Consider the following 22,929-nt stretch of genomic DNA (forward strand, 5'->3'; position numbering starts at 1 on the left):
GGTGCAGTGGGTAGCACTGCCTCCTCACAGCAAGGAGGTCCTGGGTTCGAATCCCCTTCGGCCAGGGCCTCTCTATGTGGAGTTTGCATGTTCTCCCCGTGTCTGCGTGGGTTTCCTCCGGGTACTCCGGTTTCCTCCCACAGTCCAAAGACATGCAGGTTAGGCTGATTGGAGAGTCTAAATTGCCTGTAGCTATGAGTGTGTGAGTGAATGGTGTGTGCGCCCTGAAATGGACTGGCGACCTGTCCTGGGTGTATTCCTGCCTTTCGCCCAATGTATGCTGGGATAGGCTCCAGCCCCCTGCGACCCTGTTCAGGATAAGCGGGTTAGGATAATGAATGAATGAATGAATGAATGTAATGTACAGTGCATCTGGAAAGTATTCACAGCGCTTCACTTTTCCCACGTTTTGTTATGTTACAGCCTTATTCCAAATTCTACACACAACACCCCATTATGACAACATGAAAGAAGTTTTTTTGAAATTTTTGCATTAAAAATAAAAAACTAAGAAATCACATGTACAGAAGTATTCACAGCCTTTGCTCAATACTTTGTTGATGCACCTTTGGCAGCAATTACAGCCTCAAGTCTTTTTGAATATGATGCCACAAGCTTGGCACACCTATCTTTGGGCAGTTTCGCCCATTCCTCTTTGCAGCACCTCTCAAGCTCCATCAGGTTGGATGGAGAGCGTCGGTGCACAGCCATTTTCAGATCTCTCCAGAGATGTTCAATCGGATTCAAGTCTGGGCTCTGGCTGGGCCACTCAAGGACATTCACAGAGTTGTCCTGAAGCCACTCCTTTGATATCTTGGCTGTGTGCTTAGGGTCGTTGTCCTGCTGAAAGATGAACCGTCGCCCCAGTCTGAGGTCAAGAGCGCTCTGGAGCAGGTTTTCATCCAGGATGTCTCTGTACATTGCTGCATTCATCTTTCCCTCAATCCTGACTAGTCTCCCAGTTCCTGCCGCTGAAAAACATCCCCACAGCATGATGCTGCCACCACCATGCTTCACTGTAGGGATGGTATTGGCCAGGTGGTGAACGGTGCCTGGTTTCCTCCAAACATGACGCCTGGCATTCATTACATTACATTACATTATTGGCAATTGGCAGACGCTCTTATCCAGAGTGACGTACAACAAAGTGCATACCCATAACAGGGGATAAGTTCACTGAAAGACCCTAGAGGGAAGTACAATTTCAACTGCTACCTGTACAACAAAGATAAGGACGAGGGCCAATTTTTATTTATTTATTTTTAACAAAGAAACAAACAACAGAGCAAAAGTGACCAAAGTTCACTATCCAAACACTGCTTACCTAGCTAACTAAAAATACCGATACACAAGGCAAGTCACAGAGACAACAATTAAGGTTCACAGGGAGGTAGGGAGGGATGGGGAGAGGTGCTGCTTGAAGAGGTGTGTCTTCAGCTTGCGCTTGAAGGTGGGGAGAGATTCTTCAGTTCTGACCTCAACGGGGAGTTCGTTCCACCACCGTGGAGCCAGAACAGACAGTAGTCATGAGCGTGAGGTGGAGGTTCGGAGAGGGGGAGGTGCCAAGCGTTCAATCTTTGTCTCATCAGACCAGAGAATTTTGTTTCTCATGGTCTGAGAGTCCTTCAGGTGCCTTTTGGCAAACTCCAGGTGGGCTGCCATGTGCCTTTTACTAAGGAGTGGCTTCCGTCTGGCCACTCTACCATACAGGCCTGATTGGTGGATTGCTGCAGAGATGGTTGTCCTTCTGGAAGGTTCTCCTCTCTCCACAGAGGGACGCTGGAGCTCTGACAGAGTGACCCTCGGGTTCTTGGTCACCTCCCTGACTAAGGCCCTTCTCCCCCGATTGCTCAGTTTAGACGGGTGGCCAGCTCTAGGAAGAGTCCTGGTGGTTCCGAACTTCTTCCATTTACGGATGATGGAGGCCACTGTGCTCATTGGGACGTTCGAAGCAGCAGAAATTTTTCTGTACCCATCCCCAGATTTGTGCCTCGAGACAATCCTGTCTCGGAGGTCTACAGACAATTCCTTTGACTTCATGCTTGGTTTGTGCTCCGACATGCACTGTCAACTGTGGGACCTTATAGAGACAGGTGTGTGCCTCCAAATCATGTCCAATCAACTGAATTTACCACAGATGGACTCCAATTAAGCTGTAGAAACATCTCAAGGTTGATCAGTGGAAACAGGATGCACCTGAGCTCAATTTTGAGGCTGTGAATACTTATGTACATATGATTTCTTAGTTAATAAATTTGCAAAAATCTCAACAATTTACATTGTCATTATGGGGTATTGTGTGTAGAATTTGGAGGATTTTGGAATAAGGCTGGAACATAACAAAATGTGGAAAAAGTGAAGCGCTGTGAATACACTCCGGATGCACTGTATACAGTACTGTGCAAAAGTTTTAGGCAGGTGTGAAAAACTGCTGTAAAGTAAGAATGCTTTCAAAAATAGAAATGTTAATAGTTTATTTTATCAATGAACAAAATGTAAAGTGAGTGAACAGAAGAAAAATCTAAATCAAATCAATATTTGGTGTGACCACCCTTTGCCTTTAAACCAGCATCAATTCTTCTCGGTACACTCAAAGTCAGGGATTTTGTAGCCATATAGTCAGGTGTGTGATTAACCAATTATTCCAAACAGGAGCTAATGATCATCAATTAAATATGTAGGTTGAAACACAATCATTAACTGAAACTAAAACAGCTGTGTAGGAGGGTTAAAACTGGGTGAGGAACAGCCAACTCTGCAACCCAGGTACACCCATCTACTGTGTGGAGAAGTCTGGTCAGAAGTGGTCTTCATGGAAGAATTGTGGCCAAGAAGCCATACGTCCAACGCGGAAACAAGGCCAAGTGAATCAACTATGCACGAAAACACAACTGGGGTGTAGAAAAATGGCAGCAGTTTTTCTGGACTGATTAGTCAAAATGTGAAATATTTTGGGCTGGAGAGTGGTACAAGAATGAGTGTCTGCAGGCAACAGTGAAGCATGGTGGAGGTTCCTTGCAAGTTTGGGGCTGCATTTCTACAAATGGAGTTGGGGATTTGGTCAGAATTAATGGTCTCCTCAATGCTGAGCAGTACAGGCAGATACTTATCCATCATGCAATACCATCAGGGAGGCATCTGATTGGCCCCAAATTTATTCTGCAGCAGGACAATGACCCCAAACATACAGCCAATATGATTAAGAACTATCCTCAACATAAAGAAGAACAAGGAGTCCTGGAATTAATGGTATGGTCCCCACAGAGCCCTGATCTCAACATCATCGAGTCTGTCTGGGGTTACATGAAGAGGCGGAAGCATTTGAAGCTGCCTAAAGCCTAGAACTTTTCCAAGATGTTTGGAAAAACCTACCTGCCGAGTTCCTTCAAAAACTGTATGCAAGTATACCTCGAAGAATTGATGCTGTTTTGAAGGCTAAGGTTGGTCACACCAAATATTGATTTGATTTAGATTTTTCTTCTGTTCATGCATTTTGTTAATTGATAAAAATAAAATTAACATTTCTATTTTTGAAAGCATTCTTGTGTTACAGCACTTTTTCACACCTGCCTAAAACTTTTGCCCAGTACTGTATATTTTTATATTGATACATTTTAGAAATGTATTTATTTTGTTTGTTAGTCTGCTGTGAGCATTCTGAAGAGAGGTCTTTGCATATGACCAGCCAGAGATGTGATAGGTTGCTGTGCATTCCTTTTATTCCATTCAGAATAAATTAGCAGTCATTCAGCAAGCAGTGGTCCAGTCTCTCCTTTAATACCACACAGAATACACAACGCAGAGTCTAATGCATGACCAGACCTCATGTGTACTTCTTGCGCCCCCCTTTTTATCACCAGCCACCACTTAAAACGACACAGAAACATGTCCACTTAGCTTTTACGAATCATGCTTTAGTAAATGTGCCAGTTCATCTGGTAAATAAATTACTTTTAATTGAGAGCAGCTTTAGGCCTTGTGGATGGGTGAAGCTCACCCAGCTCAGCCTTCCATATAGGGTTAAAAATAGATATTTGGAGTTGAGTGCCAAAACAAACAAAAATAAATCCTGTCACTGTCCCAATACTATGAATTTAACGACATAGTCTACTCCCAGCATTGCTTGGTTGCCAGTTTGTTATTTTTTGGGCCAGGGGGTGTGGTTTGATGGAAATTGAACGCGCAACACCCCAGACAGTACACCAGCAGTCCGTGGAATTAGTTGAACGTGTTCATTCGTCGGCGGAAATGGCTACGTTAAATAAAAGAGGAATTCCTTTGAGCGCAGTGAGTAACATTATTTAATTTGGATGGCAGTGGTCCTCTTATTCCGGTACATTTTTTCATAGGACGGTTTGTTATGTCAGAATATGTTGTTTTTTTTACGCCGGGCGAAGATGTTCGCTTTTCATAAAATAGCAATAAAGACATTTACACGGAGATCCGCCTTCACTATTTCGCTGTTTATGCTCACCTCAACGTTTTGATATTCATTTTCCTCCCCTACACAGCTGAATCCTAAATTCTTGCACACAAACTCCACCAGTCACACTTGGACCTTCAGTGCCATCGCTGAACTGATCGGTGAGTGATCTGTAAGTTTCTAAACGTGAATGATGTTCGTTATGTTTCACTTGTTAAATCCAGTATGCTGCGATAGTTCCAGAAGATTAGGCAAGCTTTGTGAATCTTTCAATTGTGAACTGTTGAATTTCCAGGAACCTATTTGATCTATATTCCCTTGCTGCTTATCATTTTTGTGAGATCAGTTTGTGATCAATGACAGGAGCTGAAATGAATGCATTATCTGCACGTTGTAGCAGGTGGGGGGAGATAAGAAAAAATTAATTATAATAAAAAAAAAAAATTCTGGCCTTGGTTGTCATTCCTTTACTGTAAATTGTACATTGCTAGGATTAAATCTCCAAGCGACAACTTATTCCTTTGCATTTTATCATTTCAAAAAACTATTGAAATCTAATTTGATAGGCTAAATTGTAAACTGGTGGACTCAACCAACAAGTCAAAAACCAGCTCTGAAGCAAATTTAAGTTAAAATATATTTATTAAATGGACAAAGAAATGATGGCCTTAGAAACAAAAATATTAATGTTTTTAATCAAAAGATTACTTTTATAGAAAACCAAACAAGGGCATGTTTTATTGTGTAAGGAATTGTCTTGTATGTGTGGGTAGAGGAGAGAGAAACATTCAAGGACCTTATGATCAGGACAACCAAAGCAGGCCTCTCTGCCACAATGCAATATTGTATGACCACTACTGTCTGTATGAAACCATACTGTTCCTCTATTTCATATGCTATTTCCTAAAACTAGCTGTTTGACAAGATGAATGCCTAGATTTAAGTATTTTTTATTATGCTTATATTTTATTATGTTTTTAATGCTATTTTGGACCTCTATTGTGAAAATTGCCAAAACAGAAACATTCATTTTACTGGTGTCATTCAACAATGCACAGATAAATGGTATCTGATGTGAAAAGCTGAGAATGAATATTTGCGTTGGGCACATACAGATTTTTATGAATAAAACGGCACATTTTAAAGTATAAAATAAGCAATCGTGCCTGTAGAGAGATGCATTGAGAAAGTTGGTGCTCTAAGCTTTCTTCTGATGCTCTGTATTGTGTACATATCATGTTCTTTGGAAGGCACTCTGGAATGGCATTGAAAGGCACTGTATGAATAAATGTATTATTTTTAGATTTGTTGTCTGCTGGGGTAGCAGTGTAGTGTTATATTTCAAAGAGCTGTCAGCAGAAGAAATGCAAAATGTGAATGAGGCATATTGTACATGTAGGTTGACCAATAACTTTCTCACTTACAGATATAGGCCCCCAGATTTAGTATTATTTGTCCTTGTAACTGACTGGCAATTAGATTGCCATTGTTCCTTAAAATGTTTTTCTTCAAAATTGCAATTTTGGTGAGCTCAACAGTTACCTAAATTAACTTGGCAAACTGTTACAAGAAATGCATGTATTTTTCAGTCAAACTTCATGATATATACTGACTGAATCCATGCTACATACATGCACAAACAAATAAACAATAGTTTTTGCAGCACAATACACACACATTCTCACACCACCTGAATGGTGCTTGTAACCAATAGAATATGTTGTCAGACAACGCCTATGACCCGGATGTCCGAGCCAAGCAGTTTTGGATTGACTGGACTCTGATAAACAACCAGGATTGCCTCACGTTCATGGACAATGGGGCTGGGATGACCAGAAATAGAATGCATAAGATGCTGAGGTGAGCCACAGTCGTTCTGGAATATGGAGGGCAAAGTCAATAAACCTTGTTGCCTGTGAACCTTTTTGCTTTGTGAGTTTCCCAAAATTTCAGTCAGGACCCCAATACCCACTTGATGAACATTTTCTTGTGACCCAACTTTGTTAAAATGTAGGTTTTGGAGATTGTACACTCATTGAGCACTTTATTAGGTATTTATTAGACTTATTTTTTAGACTTCTACTGCTGTAGCCTATCCACTTAGAGTTATAATGCTTTGTGTGTTCAGAGATGCTCTTCTGCATACAACTGTTGTAATGTGTGGTTATTTATGTTACTTTCACCTTCCTGTCGGCTTTGACCAGTCTGGCCATTCTCCTCTGACGTCTGTCATTAACGTGGTGTTTCTGTCTGCAGAACTGAAAGAAATGGTTGTTTTTGGACCATTCTTTGCAAACTCTAGAGACAAGTGTGCGTGAAAGTCCCAGGAGATCAGCAGTCTCTGAGATACTCAAACCACCCTGTCTGCCACCAATGATCATTCAACAATCACATTTTTCCCCCCATTCTGATGGTTGATGTGAACGTTAACTGAAGCTCCTGACCTGTATCTACATGATTGTATGCATTGCACTGCTGCCACACAATTGGCTGATTAGATAATCGTATGAATACTAGGTGTAATGAAGTAAAAATGTTCCCAATAAAGTGCTTGGTGAGTGTATATAGTCAAATACGTGTTTCAAACATGTCAAAGCAGTTTCATACACAATGCACTGGTGCTGTAATCACCGATGTGAATATCAGTCGAGTTTTGGTTAGTTTCAAGTTCCATAACGCTTTTATACAACGGTTACCACATTTATATTTGAAAATTTCACTGAAGAAAGACAACTTTAAATTCATGTATTTTTAATGGAACTATGTTTTATGATAATAGTTTATTGGTTGCAACGTTAGCTAGCTTACTAGTTTCCATTAGGCTACACCAGATGACACTGATGCACACAAATCATTTGTTTTTGTTGTAGACGTTTATCGGGAGACTGCCGGATAACGTGCAGTTATTGAAATAACTCAGTGTGGTTATGAGTCATCATTTTCTTCGCCGGGGTTTGGTGCACTTGCTGGTATTTCGATCCGAGGATGTTGCCTAAGTTGTATTATTATTATATTAGTTTTTTTAAAGGACACTGTGAACTCACTCATATTATTTTACTTTGGTAGGCTACTAGCGACGAATAGATAACGTTAAATTATGTTCATTTAGATTACAAAGTAGATAAAGGTGGTCAACAAACGAGGAATAATTTTTAAATGATTCCATCTAGCCGTGCGTATATCGTGGATATTGGCATGGTTGGAATGAATGCAAACTGACCAATAGAGACAATGGACCGGACCTATCCGTTGTATAATGATCATTAGGTACCCCCTATTGGAAGACGGTAAGGTTTATGGAAATAGTTTTGGCCTGAAATCAAATGGCATTTTAGTTTGGGAGCCACTGGTTTAAGGTATGGACAGTACAACTTGACTGGTGTGAAAGCCACACATTGTCTTCTGGTGTTTGTGAGGCAGTGAACAAACTTAATTTGTTTAACGACAGGACCATAGAGGTCAGTGAAGTACATGACAAAAGCCATCAAAGGGCTACACAGTTTATGTGGAATTGATAGAAACAAATGTTATTTATTCTTTCCATATTTTATGCAAGACTTATTAGTTGTTGAGCACATTTCAGGCCACAGGTTAAAGTGCTATAAATTGACACAATAAAACATTGTGCAATCCATAGAAAACAACATACATTTAAAAGACAGAATATTGAAAAAATGCATGTAAAACCTAATGCTAATTCACCTTCTATTCATTGTATTGCCATTGAAGGCGTTAATGAATAATTAAATAAAAACGTAATACATTTAATACATACTAGTTCTCTCTCTGTTTCCCAGTTTTGGTTTCAGTGATAAACATTCAGTTAAATGCCATGTCCCTGTGGGTATCTATGGAAACGGTTTCAAGTCAGGCTCCATGCGTCTGGGGAAGGATGCCATCGTCTTCTCCAAAACCAAGGACACCATGAGCGTGGGGCTCCTGTCCCAGACGTACCTGAAAGCAATTCGGGCTCAGCATATTGTGGTGCCCATCATCACCTTTCGACGTCATGGACAAAGCCAGTATCCTTCTCTGCTAAAAACTAGATCACGAGCGGGGTGGTGGAGTAGGTGTGTAGGATTGAATTGAATGTCCTGGAGGTATAGTAGAGCTGACTTGTTGATGGCAGTGTAGGCCAGAGTTAGGACTTTGAATCTGATCCTGGCAATCAGTGGAGTGCCACCGCATTCTGGATTAGTTGTCGCGGCTGAATGGCATAGGCTGGCAAGCAGGGAGTTACAGTAGTCAAGTCAGAGATTACCATAGTCTGGACGAGCGACCACTATGTGGTCAGGTGTGGTTGAATCCTCCTGACGTTGCACAGAAGGGATCTGCAGGACCACGATATTGCTGCAACTTGGTCTTTGAAGTCCAGCTGGTTGTCCAGGACCACTCCCAGGTTCTTAGCAGAGCAGGAGGCAGCCACTGTAGTACCACCGACAGTGACTGTGTTCTTGTAGTAGGGAGGCTCTGTGAGGGATGAAGAGCAGCTCTGTCTTGTTGAGGTTGAGCTTCAGGTGATGCCTGGCCAGGCCGGCGGATATTCCCTCACTAACCTGTGTGGCAGAGGGACGGAAAGAGAGGAAAAGTTGAGTAACATCAGTATCACACTAATATAGGAAGCCATATAAAGCAATTTCTGAACAAAGACATTTAGTGCAAATGGAGTGCTGTGGGACTCCTGTGAAAATGGCACGAGGTGACCTGATAGGACCGATCTGCTAGATAGGAAGCAAACCAAGCAAACAACACTCTCTCATACATGTTAACACATATAAAGCAATTTGTTCTAATCTAAGAGGGTGAGTTCTAAAGGTTGACCGGTAGCTAGCATAGATGGCCGATGCTTCATTATGTCTATCAATAAATAATATGACTATGGCCTTGCAATTGTCACTGGGGTTAATAAAATTGCAGTATATTCCCACTGACCTAATTGTGCATTAGGTGTTTTTTTTCAAAAAGCAACAGCACCTGCATTTCAGTTCTATTTTAAGAACTAATCCCACCTCAACCCCCTGACCTTGACCTCTGACCTCATCTAGAGTGGAGGGTGCTGCTAGTCTGCACGCCATCCTGAAACACTCCCTTTTTAAAACTGAGGGGGAGCTGTTCGCTGAGCTCCGAGCCATCAATGCCACTGGCTCCACTGGGACACGGATCATTATCTGGAACCTCCGGAGGTAATAGTTCTAATGTACAATTGTGTGTGGTCCATAGTATATTAATCACAAAAAACTAAGTTTTAAGTTAAATGTTTGCATTTGCTGAAAGCCTTGATTTCAAACCATGATAAAGGGACTTTTCATTTTGATGGCACTGACTAAGTTATTTCATTTTGAGTTAAAGATTTTGAGTGAGGCACAGGATTTTGGTGGTGAGCCATAAAGTTTGCATGAATGGGCCAAAGCCATTGAAGACATCTAGTCTTGCAAGACCTCCCTCTCCATTTCTTATAGGCCTAAGCGAATGGCATCTACTGGCAAAAAGTGGTATTTGCCATTCATTGAATGATACATTATTGGCTGAATTGAGTTCTGGACCAAAGTTTTTGTTTTTCTAGCTAGCATGCATAACGATGCATGACTTAAAAGTATAGCTAGTTAGCATCATTCTTTTCCATTTCAACGATAATTCCGCTGTCTGAAACGCATTTCTTCAGTCAAATTTTCAGGAGACGCCAAATGCCGTCAATACGGTATTTTCATTAAGGTCCATCACTTGCGAAGCTGCGTGTTCTCGCATATGTAATGATAAATATTCAAAATCAGCCAATCATCTAGCTCGCAAGGCACTACTTTTAAAAGTCCAACTATAGGCTAGCTACCGAGTAAACTAGCTGGCATGAACACTCGCTGCCATTTTTCCGTGTAGAGCTAACTGTCAAGCCAGTGAACTCACGCTGTTGGTTTTTCTGACTAACCAATTAAAAAAGCTTGCGATTTAGCTGTACGTTTTGTGTTCATGTACGCGGACCAAGTCTGTATCTTTTTGCCGCCCTTGCTTTTGTGTATGCGACACGTTTTCAGAAATTGTAGTGCTTGCTTTTCGCTTTGGACAGACGGAACACTGGCTGCTGTAGGTCATCTAGTCACGAACTGCACGCGATAACGTTGCTGAACAGAACGTTCAATTAGCATCATTCAAGTTAGCATTGTGTTCCGCCATGTTACGCCTAAGCAAAATTCATGGTCGAAATTTTGAATGTTGAGGTCTAATTCAAATGTAATAAAATGTAGGCTACTGTCAAAAAAGGCATGTACATTTCTGAATTGCCCACAGGATGAGTGGTCTTTTGGAATCTGTTGAATTTCAATTTAGTCATCAAAGTCTTCAGAAATGGCTCAACATAGCAATACCAAAATTAGTAGTTTGCGAGCCCGTTGTCATAATATTAGGCCTGTGAAATGCTTTTGATATTGGTTTGAAACGGGTGAGATATGGAGGTTCAAATTTTGCGAACCAACGCAAACATAAGGTCAACCGTCGCCCTGTCTGAGATTGCATGCACTCTAGAGCATGTTTTCTTCAAGGACCTCTATGTGGCTGCATTCATCCTTCAATTCTGACCAGTCTCTTTGTCCCTGCATTCCCTTAGCGTGATGCTGCCAGGATATTGGCTAGGAGATTAACAGTGCCTGGTGTTCACCAGACATAATGCTTGGAGTTCTTGGTGCCCAAAGAGTACTATTTTTGTCTCTAAACTTTTTTTTTTTTTTGTGACCAGAAAATAATTTTTTTAAATTAATTTATTTAAATGCTGTTTGGCAAACTCAAAGCGGGCTGTCATATGCCTTTTACTCAAGAGTGGCTTCCATCTACCATAAAGGCGTGATTGATTGAGGACTTTCGGAACAGTGCTCGTGAGACCATTTGGTTCTTGGTCACCTTCCTCCCAAAGGCCTTTCTTGCCTGGTTATTTAGTTTGGCCAGATGGCCAAATATAGGAAGAGTCCTGGTGGTTCCACTGTATATATGTATCTGTAAGGTGGTAAATGTCAGGTAAATACTTTGGTAAAATGGCAGCCTTTTTGTCTGGCAGAGTAACAAATGGGGACACAGAGTTTGACTTCACTACAGACAGGTATGACATCCGGATCCGAAGGGATGCGTGTGAAGAACAGCTTGGAAGGAGCACAGAATCTGTCCCTGAGAGCGAGTATTCCCTGCAGGTGAACACTGGGGGCGCAGAGTGAAGGGGGGCTGGGTTTACTGGGCTGGTGGGCCGGAGGCGGTTGGGTGTGATTGATGGTGTAGTGATTCTGTGAGCTATGTCAGAGAGCAGCCTTTGAGCTTAATCTGGACTGGCCAGTATGTGGGCAATTCCACAGTAATGTCAACCTGAGCATGGAAAAATAAACGTACTTACTTCCCAATTAAACTTATGTCTGAAACAGTTGATTGTGGCCATTTTTAAATCTGATAAAATGTAGGCCCAACAACAGGAAAGTGCTTTAAATGTATTTATTAGTCCCAGTACCGTTGAAATTAAGGCTATTGGGCGGCCAACTTGAAAACATTCAAAACTATTTCAGATGGTTTTCTCAATGTCAAAACAGCTATTCAGAACCATTTCAGATGACAACAAATGTGTTATGATAAAATTTAATTGGGAAGTAGATTGTCAAATGTGCATTTCAAACGTGTCACATCCATAACACTGGTTTCTCCTCATAAAAATCAAGACTAAAATATTTTAGAAATTGCTCCATGATGTTTGGGACAAAGACCCATCATTTATTTATTTGCCTCTGTACTCAAGTATTTGCGATACGTAATAAAAGTAAATACATGGTTATAGAGCACATTGTCAGATTTTAATACATTTTTATACATTTTGGTTTCCCCATGTAGAAATTACAGCAGTGTTTATGCATAATATTTGAGACACAGCAATGTTATGTAAATGAATGTAGTCATTTTTAGTCTTAAGTACTTCTTTGCAAACTGTAAATAATATTTAATAAAATCTGCGAATGTACCCTTTAACCACATGTTAGTTGTGTGATTCCAAATCAAAAATTGTGGAAAATCAAGACCTAATGGGTATTTGTCCCAAACATTATGGACGACACTGTATTGTGTATACAGTCCTGTACTGTACTTGAAATACAAAACAATTATTGCTAAATGTATATTGTATGTTTCTATATATTTATATATACTATATTCCATACACTGTAGGCCTATATATGCATATTGCAGTGCAATATGCTTGATGTTTTTCAGGCATACTGCAGCATTCTGTACCTGAAGCCCCGAATGCAGATCATCATCAGGGGGCACAAGGTGCGGACTCAGCTGGTCTCCAAAAGTCTGGCATACATAGCTAATGACAACTACAGACCTGCCTTCATTGTATCCTTTTTTTCCACCGCTGATGAAACATGGCTTGTGTGGTATAGTACACATAAGCACACACAAAAAACATGCACAATGGTCAGAAGCACTTGCTCAGCATGGTAAATGTAATGCGAAAAAAAGTTCGGCTCATTTTTGCTTTTGGCCTTATCTGTAAATAATGATATTTAAGAGACATAATTACACATAGTAACAATAATGTGTAGATTATTGAAATAAATGGCATATGTCACAAAAATGTATGCAAAAAGAATGGACCAATGAGATACAGAACTGGTTCATGTTTGCTATAAGGGGGAAAGCATGCCATTTTGGAACATAATCTTCCTCCCCAGAACTTCTGTTTGCCCTTCTCTGTGGGTTTCCTTAACACGTCTTAGAGTAAACGTATCCGCATAACCTTTGGATACAACACAATGAGCAAGGAGCAATGCGGAATTATGATGTACCACAGAAACCGGTTGATAAAGGCGTACGAGCGTGTGGGCTGCCAGCGCAAGGTGAGGACAGTCTTCCTCGCTTTTCTTGTGTGCTGTGAAGGGGGGGCACACATTTTCAGTAATAAGAGCAAAATGTAAATGTAACACAAGATCAGCTGCTGATTTTAGCTGAATGAAATATGTTTGACTGCAGTGTTCTCTGAATGTTAAGGTTTTTAGGCCCGGTAAAGTACTTACATTTCCAGTCAAATTATTTATACATTGGAAATAATTATTTTGTTCAGTGTCGGACAGTAATGTATGGGGCAGCCTGTAGCCTAAGGTACATGATGGGACTGGGAAGATTGGTGTCTTATCAGGCCCAAGTGTAGCCATGAGAAGATCCACACGCCCTTGAGTGAGGCCTTTAACCTTACATTGGTGTGCGGGGGGGGGGGGATTGTCCTTTCCTTAGTTTAATCAACTCTGTCATTTTGGATAAGTGTCAGTGTAAATTATTATTATTTATGATTTAATTACTATTATAGTGAAGGGACAACAGGTATTTTTGTGCTGAAACATTGTTACAAGACCATTACAATCCCTTCCTATCATTGAAAAAGGCTCACTGAGATGTTGACTCACCCGCTGTCTGTGTTTATAGTCCTTAAATTCTGGTTTCAAAATATACAGTTGACGGGCTGTCACTCAAAACATTGCACAGCTATTCAATAATTCAAGCTCATTAGTTGAAAATTGGTTCTAATTGCCACAGCCAATTGCGTGGGGGCTTATTCCGATTGTTCTTAGCATGTAGCTGCCCAAATTGCACTCCAGACAAGCTATCACTGCTAACTCTGTATACTATTGCTTATTATCCAAGCGAAGACTACATATCTAGTAATAAAACCATACCGTTTGCTATACAACTAAATTAGCCATAGTTACCTAAACAAATTTACAAATATCCGCATTATGAACATAGTAGTGAGTGTTGCAAACATAGTTGCGCAAGTGTTGTGTCTCAGGTGGATATTTATACATTCGGCAAGCTAACTAATGGCTAATTTGCTTGTTGCTACCGATAATTAACTGGTATCATTTCATTATCAGTAGCAAAATTTACAGTCATGAAATAAGAAAAAGGGGATATTTATCAATGGTGTCCATATTTCTGGACCTGACTGTTGCTCCTTAAATGTCTTAGCAGGCTGACAGCAGAGGTTTGGGGGTTATTGGTGTCATTGAATGCAATTTCCTCCAACCAACGCACAACAAGCAGGATTTTGACAACACTGATAAATACAGGTAATACTTCAGTTGTGGTTAATGCAGACTATTTCTGAAAGTATGTTCAGGATTAATTTAGCTTTTTCATACCTGTAGACCTAAAATGTTCAATTTAAATATTTAAATACATAAAGTATTTACTGTGAGCTTCATATACTGTATGTTTGGACAAAGACAAAACATTTACATTTTTTACATTTTTATCAAACAATTCACATGTGGTTAAAGTGCAGCCATCATTATAAGGCATTCTTAAACATTTTGGTTTTGTAATTACAGCACTTTTCATACAGTCTTCCCATTTCAGGGCACCAAAATGTATGGGACAAATGGCTTCAAATGTGTTTAACTGCTTCCTAAGTGCAAGTATAAGAGTATCTTTCAGTATCAAGTCTTGATTCTAGGCTTTTGGTTGCCCTTGGAGTCTGTTATTGTGTTTGTCAATGTGAGGACCAGAGTTGTACTAATGAAAGTCTAGGAAATCATTATGACGTCATTAAACCACTAAACAGCTAGCCGCAAAAATAGAATGGCCAGGTTGCAGCTTGCTAAAAAATTACCTAAAAGAGCCGGCAGCCAAATTCCTAAAAATATCGAGCTCACTGTATAATCCCAGTGAAACCTTGACATGTATAATGACTGTATGATGCTTGTCTGCAGGAAGACCATGCATAATCTAGGTATTAAGCTGGAGGAGTACTGGAATGAAATTCGGTACAAGCGCAAGAAAGCGGACCCCAAGTGCAGTACACCCCTAGAGGATGCTGTGTGAGTGTTCCAGAATAATAACATGACACAGATGAGAACAGATTATTGCCACTGTGGAGGGAAGGAAGATGCTGGAGCTGGTCAGCTTTGTCTTTGTTACATTAGTTTATTGTGTTAGTTTGTTATTTTTGGAGGGAGAAGCCATTTATTACTTATTTTGTGTTTGGTATGCGTCCTGTACTGTGAGTCCTGTCAAGCTTGTTTCTTACACTGTGCTGAAATTATGAACTTTTGGCTGCTCGTCCATTTGTACCTGCTTGGGCGTAGTGTGTGGCTCTGTTTGACCATGTTTTTTCTCTTGGAGCTCAGGAAGTTTCCAGATCAAAGCTGGGTCCAGTGTGACAAATGCCTGAAATGGAGAAGGCTTGCAGACGGGATTGACTGTGGCCTGCTGCCTGAGAAGTGGTTCTGCCAGATGAACCCAGACCCCCAGTTCAGGTGACACTCATGAGGGGCAGAATGTCATTTATATTCTGTGGTGGGACCGATCTGGGGTGGCAGTTCACATTTTATTTGCATGACGGTCCATGGCAGAAAGGTCCTGCCTTTGGTCAGGGAGCCAGTCAGTGTAAATGCAGGCTGGGGAGTGTTTTGGCAGGGGATTCAGATGTCTGGATTGGCTAGACTCCGAAGACAGAGTAGTGTGTCAAGACACCTGTCAGCGCCTCTTCGCCACACAAGACATGAGGGATGGGTCACAGCATGTTTCTCACAATAGATACATAGCTAGCTAGCCAACTCCAATTCAAAATGGAAGCTAAACTATAAACGTAGTCAAGCTATAAGAACTAGCTCTCTATACAGTCGTTCAAGTTGACCCTGTTGCAAGTATGATGATTGTAACTTGCAAGCACTTAATACAAATGTCCACATTATTTAACAAGTCAGACCAATGTGTAGATTTAGAACTTTTACAGGCGCCAAATATGGATGGGTGACAGATTTACCTATTTTTACCGTTTTGTTACCGCTGAAACACTAGGCATGCACTGGTAGTTATGAGCAACATCTCACAAGACCAGGAAATGAGACTTAAAAAACCAACTGGTTTTGGCTTCTTGGACAGACCCATAGAGCATACATAGCAGAGCCATTCTGAGCATGTGTCATTGCAGGAGCTGCCAAGCGGAAGAAGAGCCTGAGGATTCTGATGAGGATCATTGGGCATACCCCAAACCCTACAAACGAAAGTAAGATTTGCTTTAGGTATCATTATCTTCGTAATGGGTGGAGCTGTCATTCACCAACTTGTTTGAACCAATCAAAATGTTTATTATTATGTAAGCATAATTTCTGGTTCAATTCAGTGACTCAGTGATAATACAGTCTGGTAGCTTTACACTATGTTGGTTCCTTGAAGCCTCATTCTACTGACTCTTATGTTCTCCTGTCCATTGACCGTAACCAAGTGGTTAATGATCTGTGGCCTCCATGTTTACATTACATTACATTACATTACATTATTGGCATTTGGCAGACGCTCTTATCCAGAGCGACGTACAGTTGATTAGACTAAGCAGGGAATAATCCCCCCTGGAGCAATGCAACGGCTGTGCGGATCTCATTGTGGCTACACCGGGATTAGAACCACCGACGTTGCGTGTCCCAGTCATTTACCTTAACACTACAGGCCGCCCCATGTTTATGTGTTGATGTGTTTTGTGGCACAGGAGGAAGACTAGTAAAACTCACATTGATGCAAAAGACAGAGAACAGGTAGGATGTGTACACAGAATATGGCATAACTTCTCTGAAAGTCACACATTTCCTTTATGCTTGTCTGGTTGGACAGTTGAAACTGTTGAAACTTACTGCTCTAATACCTTTAGATACCTTTTAAAATATTGTTATTTTTGCAAAGTGGTTGATGATGATAACGTATTAGGTTTATTATATCCTGTAATTTCAAAATTGTCATGTCTGTCACATAAGGATATATACTGTTATTTGGTAGACCTGTACACCAGCTTGTTAATGCAAATATTATTTATTACCAATGGCAATCAACCTGATTCTGTCCTGCATGCATTTGATATATATATATATAGTTTATTTATTTTTTGCAACATTCTGCATGCTCTGTTTCAGTTAGATATTTGTACTGAATTTGTGCATATATGCAATATGACACTGTTGGACCAGATGGGAATGTCTATGCTATGTAATTTTGCATTACATTTATTTGGCAGATGCTTTTTTTCAAAGCAACATACAATCTCTGCATTGTTTAATGTGATTGAGGGGTGGTGTTGTCTAGAGTGAAGAGGTGTCTGCTTTCTCTCCAGATGTTTCTAGACACAGTTGCTGTGAAGCCGGCTGCAGTAGGTCTCTCTTTATGCAGTACTGCTTGGGAGTCACTGGGGGGCGCTCTGACCAGCTCTGGCTCTGTTGACCCTGCTCTTCTGGTCTCCAGTCCTCGTAATCCCATTCCTCTGGGGCGTGCAAGTAAGAACAATGCAGTTATGAGCATGGCAGGGGAGAACCGGACAGGTTTGAGCATGGCAGGTGAGAAAAGCACAGGTGTAAGTAGGGCAGGTGAGAACAGCACAGGTATGAGCAGAGCAGGTGAGAACAGCATAGGTGTGAGTAGGGCAGGTGAGAACAGCACAGGTGTGAGCAGGGCAGGTGAGAACAACACAGGTGTGAGTAGGGCAGGTGAGAACAGCACAGGTATGAGCAGTGCAGGTGAGAACAGCACAGGTGTGAGCAGTGCAGTTGAGAACAGCACAGGTGTGAGCAGTGCAGTTGAGAACAGCACAGGTATGAGGAGGTTAGGTGAGAGCATCACATGTGTGAGGAGGGCAGGTGTGAACAGTCAGGTGTAGGCAGCATGGAGTAGCTTGGATAGCACTCAGACAGCAGTCTTGGCAAGCACACTTTGTTTGACTGGCGTGTGTTAAATTCCACTGGCTAAATTGGTCTTCATGACTTCCTCTGTTCTGCAGGTTGTCACATTTCTGCAAACAAGATGGCGATAGTCAATGCCAGCTCCTTCTCCACTGCCCTTGCTAGGTACAGACCCTTCTGAGTGTGTGGCTAACATACCGTAGATATGTTTTGCTTATTATATGGAAGACTACTTCTGTAGGCTGTAGAGCAGGGGTGTCCAGTACGAAGAGGGCCACTGTGGGTGCAGGTTTTTGTTGTAGCCCAGCACTGTGAAGCCTAGTTAAACAAAATAACTCACCATTATCTTCAATCAAGACCTTGATTAGTAGAATCAGGTGGCTTAGTGTTGGGCTGGTACAAACACCTGGCTCCACACCAGTATTTTCGGATTAGATTGGACACCCCTGCCATAAATCACCGAGAAAGGCACTGATCGACTCTGTGCTCCAGATCTCATAATGACCATGATGTTCACAACTTTTTATTTCACAATAAAAGCATTTCATTTCATGATGATGGTGATCGTGTTCGGTTGCTGTCTTTGAATGCTTCCATGCCTGCACCAATCTTCCAGGGTGAAACGAAAATTGGCTATCCAGGTTCCCATGGAGACGCTCACGGAGACCTTCACCTTGACAAATGATTCCTCTCCAATGCCACCCAGACCGCTCACTTCCACCAGAGGCCAGAAGACAGACTACAGACCCACGATGAGGAGGGCGGAGGAGGTAGAGGCGGAGGGAAGCAGGGATACCTGGCCAGGGTGGCAGGGGGAACATGGGAGGGTTGCACCGGCGGGGTCCGAAAGCCAGGTGGAGGCTGTGGTGACCATGATGGAGGTGGGGGAGGAGAAGATGAAGGAGCAGCGGGTCCAGGAGGAGGCGCGGCGTGAGGAGCACAGAGTGTGCAGGGAGCAGGTTCAGAAGCTCCAACAGGAAGTGGGGGAGCTGAGGGCTGAGTGCGCCGCCCTGCAGTCCACCAGGAGAGAGAGAGCCGAGCTCAGCCGCAGGGTGAGTCTGGCCCAAAGTGGCACATAGGGGTATTTATTGGAATGTGTTCTGAGGGCAGCATTAGATGTGATTGGTTCTATCAGGCGCCTAATCAAGAAATGGAAGAGTCCGTATTCAACATGCCAAGATGGCAGCTGTGGCTTTCACTGGAAGAAATAAAAGATATACTGGAACCTCACACACAGCATTCTCATTCTATCCCAGAAATAGTCAAGGTCATTGCAGCGTCGCATCTCGCATTTGGATTAATTCAAACTGCTGCCACTTCTGGATTATCGACACAATTTGTCCTGCGCTGGATAAACTTTTACGTGGCACCAGATGCGTGGATGTCGCCACATGCAGTGAAGATATTCAATGCACTTAACAGATGTTTTAACTGCACCGTTTAAGATCTGCCTCAATCACAAAATGCAGTTAGTAGGCAGTCCCATTCGCTGATTGGGCTATGAGTTGTAACCTCAGTAAATAAGATGTTAAATTCAGGCCCACTGCGACTGCACCAATATAACCTCATAAGGCTGAATTTTGCACTGCAAATTTAAAGTACACAAATCTGGCCCATTATATTTTTCATCTGAGGTTTGTGAAAATCATTAATTAATTAATTCATTATCCTAACCCGCTTATCCTGAAAAGGGTCGCAGGGGGCCTGGAGCCTATCCCAGCATACATTGGGCGAAAGGCAGGAATACACCCTGGACAGATCGCCAGTCCACACACCATTCACTCACACACTCATACCTATGGGCAATTTAGACTCTCCAATTAGCATAACCTGCATGTCTTTGGACTGTGGGAGGAAACCGGAGTACCCGGAGGAAACCCACGCAAACGGGGGAGAACATGCAAACTCCACACAGAGAGCCGACCGGGATTCGAACCCAGGACCTCCTTGCTGTGAGGCCGCAGTGCTACCTACTGCACCATCCGTGTCGCCTATTAAATGGTAAATGGTTGGCATTTATATAGCGCCTTTATCCAAAGCGCTTCTCATTCACCCATTCATACACACAGCCCGGGCGGGGGATCGAACCGGCAACCCTCCGACTGCCAGACGACTGCTCTTACTGCCTGAGCCATGTCGCCCCCGAACATGGCTCAGGCAGTAAGGAACATATTATTTTGTGTAACTAAAGGGATAAACAAGTCTTTGACCAATGTAACATAGGTCTTAATGAGAGATCAGGCAGGCACTTCCTCCGACAAATGATCCCATCTCCTGTTTTCTTGATTCGCAGCCTGACAGAACCAATCACATCTCATGTGTTGTGTTCTCCTGAGCTTACATAACTTCACTTGCAATCTAAGAGACTCAAATGTCAGGCACTGCTGCTGTTCTTAATGTCATTTAAAGTTATGGCATGTGATATGTTTCAGTGAATATACAACTGTATGAATGGATACTTTGTAAGAATAAAGCATATGCTCGGATTAGGTTGTCCACTAGGCAAATAAATGAAGAAAAATCAAGATAAAAGGTTGGTGTGGCCGTGTTGTAGTGCTTAGGACATTTTACTTGATGCAAAGTCATTGAAATTTAGGTAAATGTGTTTGTTGGGCAAACATGCATTCAGTCCACTACCAAAAAGCTAGTCCTCATGATTTGAGTGGTGTCTTTCTGGCCTTAAAAGCCTGTGGTTTATGAAATGACTGAATTTATCTTGTAACACAGCCCATTCTCTCATGTATTATGGCCCTTCCTACACCCCTGTGTATTCTCCTGCTTACCTGACTATAACCCCTTCCCCCTGTCTATAGCCCCTCACTTCTGTCTATAACCCCTCAATTCTGTCTATAACCCCTCCCTCCTGTCTATAACCCCACCCTCGTCCTATACCTCCTCCCTCCCTTCTGACTATAACCCCCCTCTCTGCTGCTGGTGGTGCTCAGCTGGTGAGTGTGGAGGCAGAGAGAGGAGATCTCTTTTCTCAGTGTAAGCAGCTGAAGACAGAGTTGGGGCACCTTAAGAGAGAGCTGGATGATCTGAGGGAGGCTGGGACCAGGGCCCTCAGTCCCAGCCCAGGTGAAGACTACAGGTGAGCAAAGGCCCAATGTGAGCAACAACACCTTCATAAGTCAGCACCGAACCGGTCCGTTACAGACACATCCTAAGGCGTGTGCTTTGGACACCAACATTTGGACACCCATTTCAGAGAGCTTGAAAAAATATCATACCACAACACTGTCGCATTACAATGTATCCAAGAGTGTGCTGGCACCACTTTTTCACCAGTATCCGATGAGAAATACTTTTTTTAGTCCTCATTGACTAACCCTGTGTCTCACACTAAAGATGCATGCAGTACGTAACACTGGTAAACCCAAATGGTACGTTGTTGCACAACACGTTTGACAAGTTTTGTATTACAACAATCACATGATATTTGGCATTCATGCCTCGACATAGGCCTGTGGGGAGTGTTCTGTTGTTTCTTTTGGAACGAGACACCAAGCGTTGGCAGTGGCATCTTTCAGCAGGAAAATGTGCCCTGCCACTATGCAAAAATTGTTCAGGAATGGTCTGAGGAGCATGACAATGAGTTCAAGTTGACTTGGCCTCCAAATTCCCCAGATCTCAATCCCATCGAGCATCTGTGGGATGTGCTGGATGCAAGTGCAATCCATGGAGGCCCCACCTTGCAACTTAAAGGATCTGCTGCTAACGTCTTGGTGCCAGACACCACAGGACACCTTCAGAGGTCTCGACAGGTTAGAACTGTTTTGGTGGCATGAGGGGGAGCTACATAATATTAGGCAAGTGATTTTAATGTTGGGGCTGATCGGTGTATATACCGATACAAAAAATAATTTTACCAAATACATTTGTATAATTACTCGTATAATTATTATGGCCAGTCACTACAACTCCCACCAGCTGCTCTCACGCTGACAGGGAAGTCTCCCGCTCTGATTCTATGGGGCCTGGGGCCGAGACGGCTGCTTCTGCCCTGATGGGGGAAGAAAATGCCAGTCGACTGCCATCGCTGAGATGGTTGCTTTCACCCTGATTGTGGAAAAAGGCGCTGCTCAGCAAAACCAATCCACTCACCCAATGAGAGGATTAACACTTATCAATCAGCGACACAGTCCACACCGAAACAAGAAAGCTCTTGCCCCGACTTCTTCAGGGAGAAGAAGCTATAATCAGCAAGGCTCGCTCTCTCAGAGGGAAACTAAAACAAACCGCAAAGGAAGCTAACTTTCTAAACAATCCACCAAAGTTTCTCCTGAAGAACACAATCTGTCACAAGTCTTAAATTGTCCGGGACATAAGAAAATTTAAGGTGCATAAGACGTGCATGACACTGAGGAAAAAGATCACTTTTTTCACTTGCAAATGTTATTTTTGTCATATAACACTTGTCAAAGGGGTTGTGTGACAAAGCTTACAGTAAATAAGGCTTTATATGGCAATGTTATGAATCGCCATGAACGTTCGTTTCACAAACTAGTCGATTTGTATTTCTTTTCAGTATGGTGTCATGGCTGTTTTGCCACCACTGCTCAGGATCATGGGCGTAGCTCTTTTGACCTTTTAGCTTTTAACCTCACCCTATCTCACAGGCTGAGCAGCCTGCGCCAGAGTGTGGGCCGCCTCCTGGTGTCCTTTGTGCCTGCGCTGAACCTGGACCAAGTCGACTATGACAGCAACATCATTGACAAAATCCTGGAGCAGGTCCTGTACGAGGTCACCTAGCTCTCTCCCCACCCTTTTCTATTGTAAATTTATTCTCTACAGTTTAATAAAGCTGTCTCTGAATTAAAA

At 42.3% G+C, this 22,929-nt stretch overlaps 1 protein-coding gene across 1 annotated transcript; it reads left to right on the forward strand.

The window, feature by feature from the left end:
- The first annotated feature begins 4,169 nt into the window (after nt 1-4,169).
- LOC133123952 (MORC family CW-type zinc finger protein 3-like) lies at nt 4,170-22,929 on the forward strand. Its single transcript, XM_061234697.1, has 18 exons — nt 4,170-4,287; nt 4,512-4,584; nt 6,138-6,283; nt 8,221-8,445; nt 9,469-9,606; nt 11,466-11,595; nt 12,653-12,781; nt 13,165-13,284; nt 14,411-14,511; nt 15,154-15,261; nt 15,571-15,699; nt 16,377-16,451; nt 16,932-16,977; nt 17,547-17,766; nt 18,207-18,273; nt 18,725-19,160; nt 21,054-21,199; nt 22,728-22,929. The coding sequence occupies exons 3-18, from the start codon at nt 6,141-6,143 to the stop codon at nt 22,858-22,860; spliced, it is 2,346 nt and encodes a 781-aa protein (XP_061090681.1). The 5' UTR covers nt 4,170-4,287; nt 4,512-4,584; nt 6,138-6,140; the 3' UTR covers nt 22,861-22,929.

The sequence above is a fragment of the Conger conger genome, chromosome 3 (genome assembly GCF_963514075.1).
Source record: "Conger conger chromosome 3, fConCon1.1, whole genome shotgun sequence".
NCBI classification, from domain to species: Eukaryota; Metazoa; Chordata; class Actinopteri; order Anguilliformes; family Congridae; genus Conger; species Conger conger.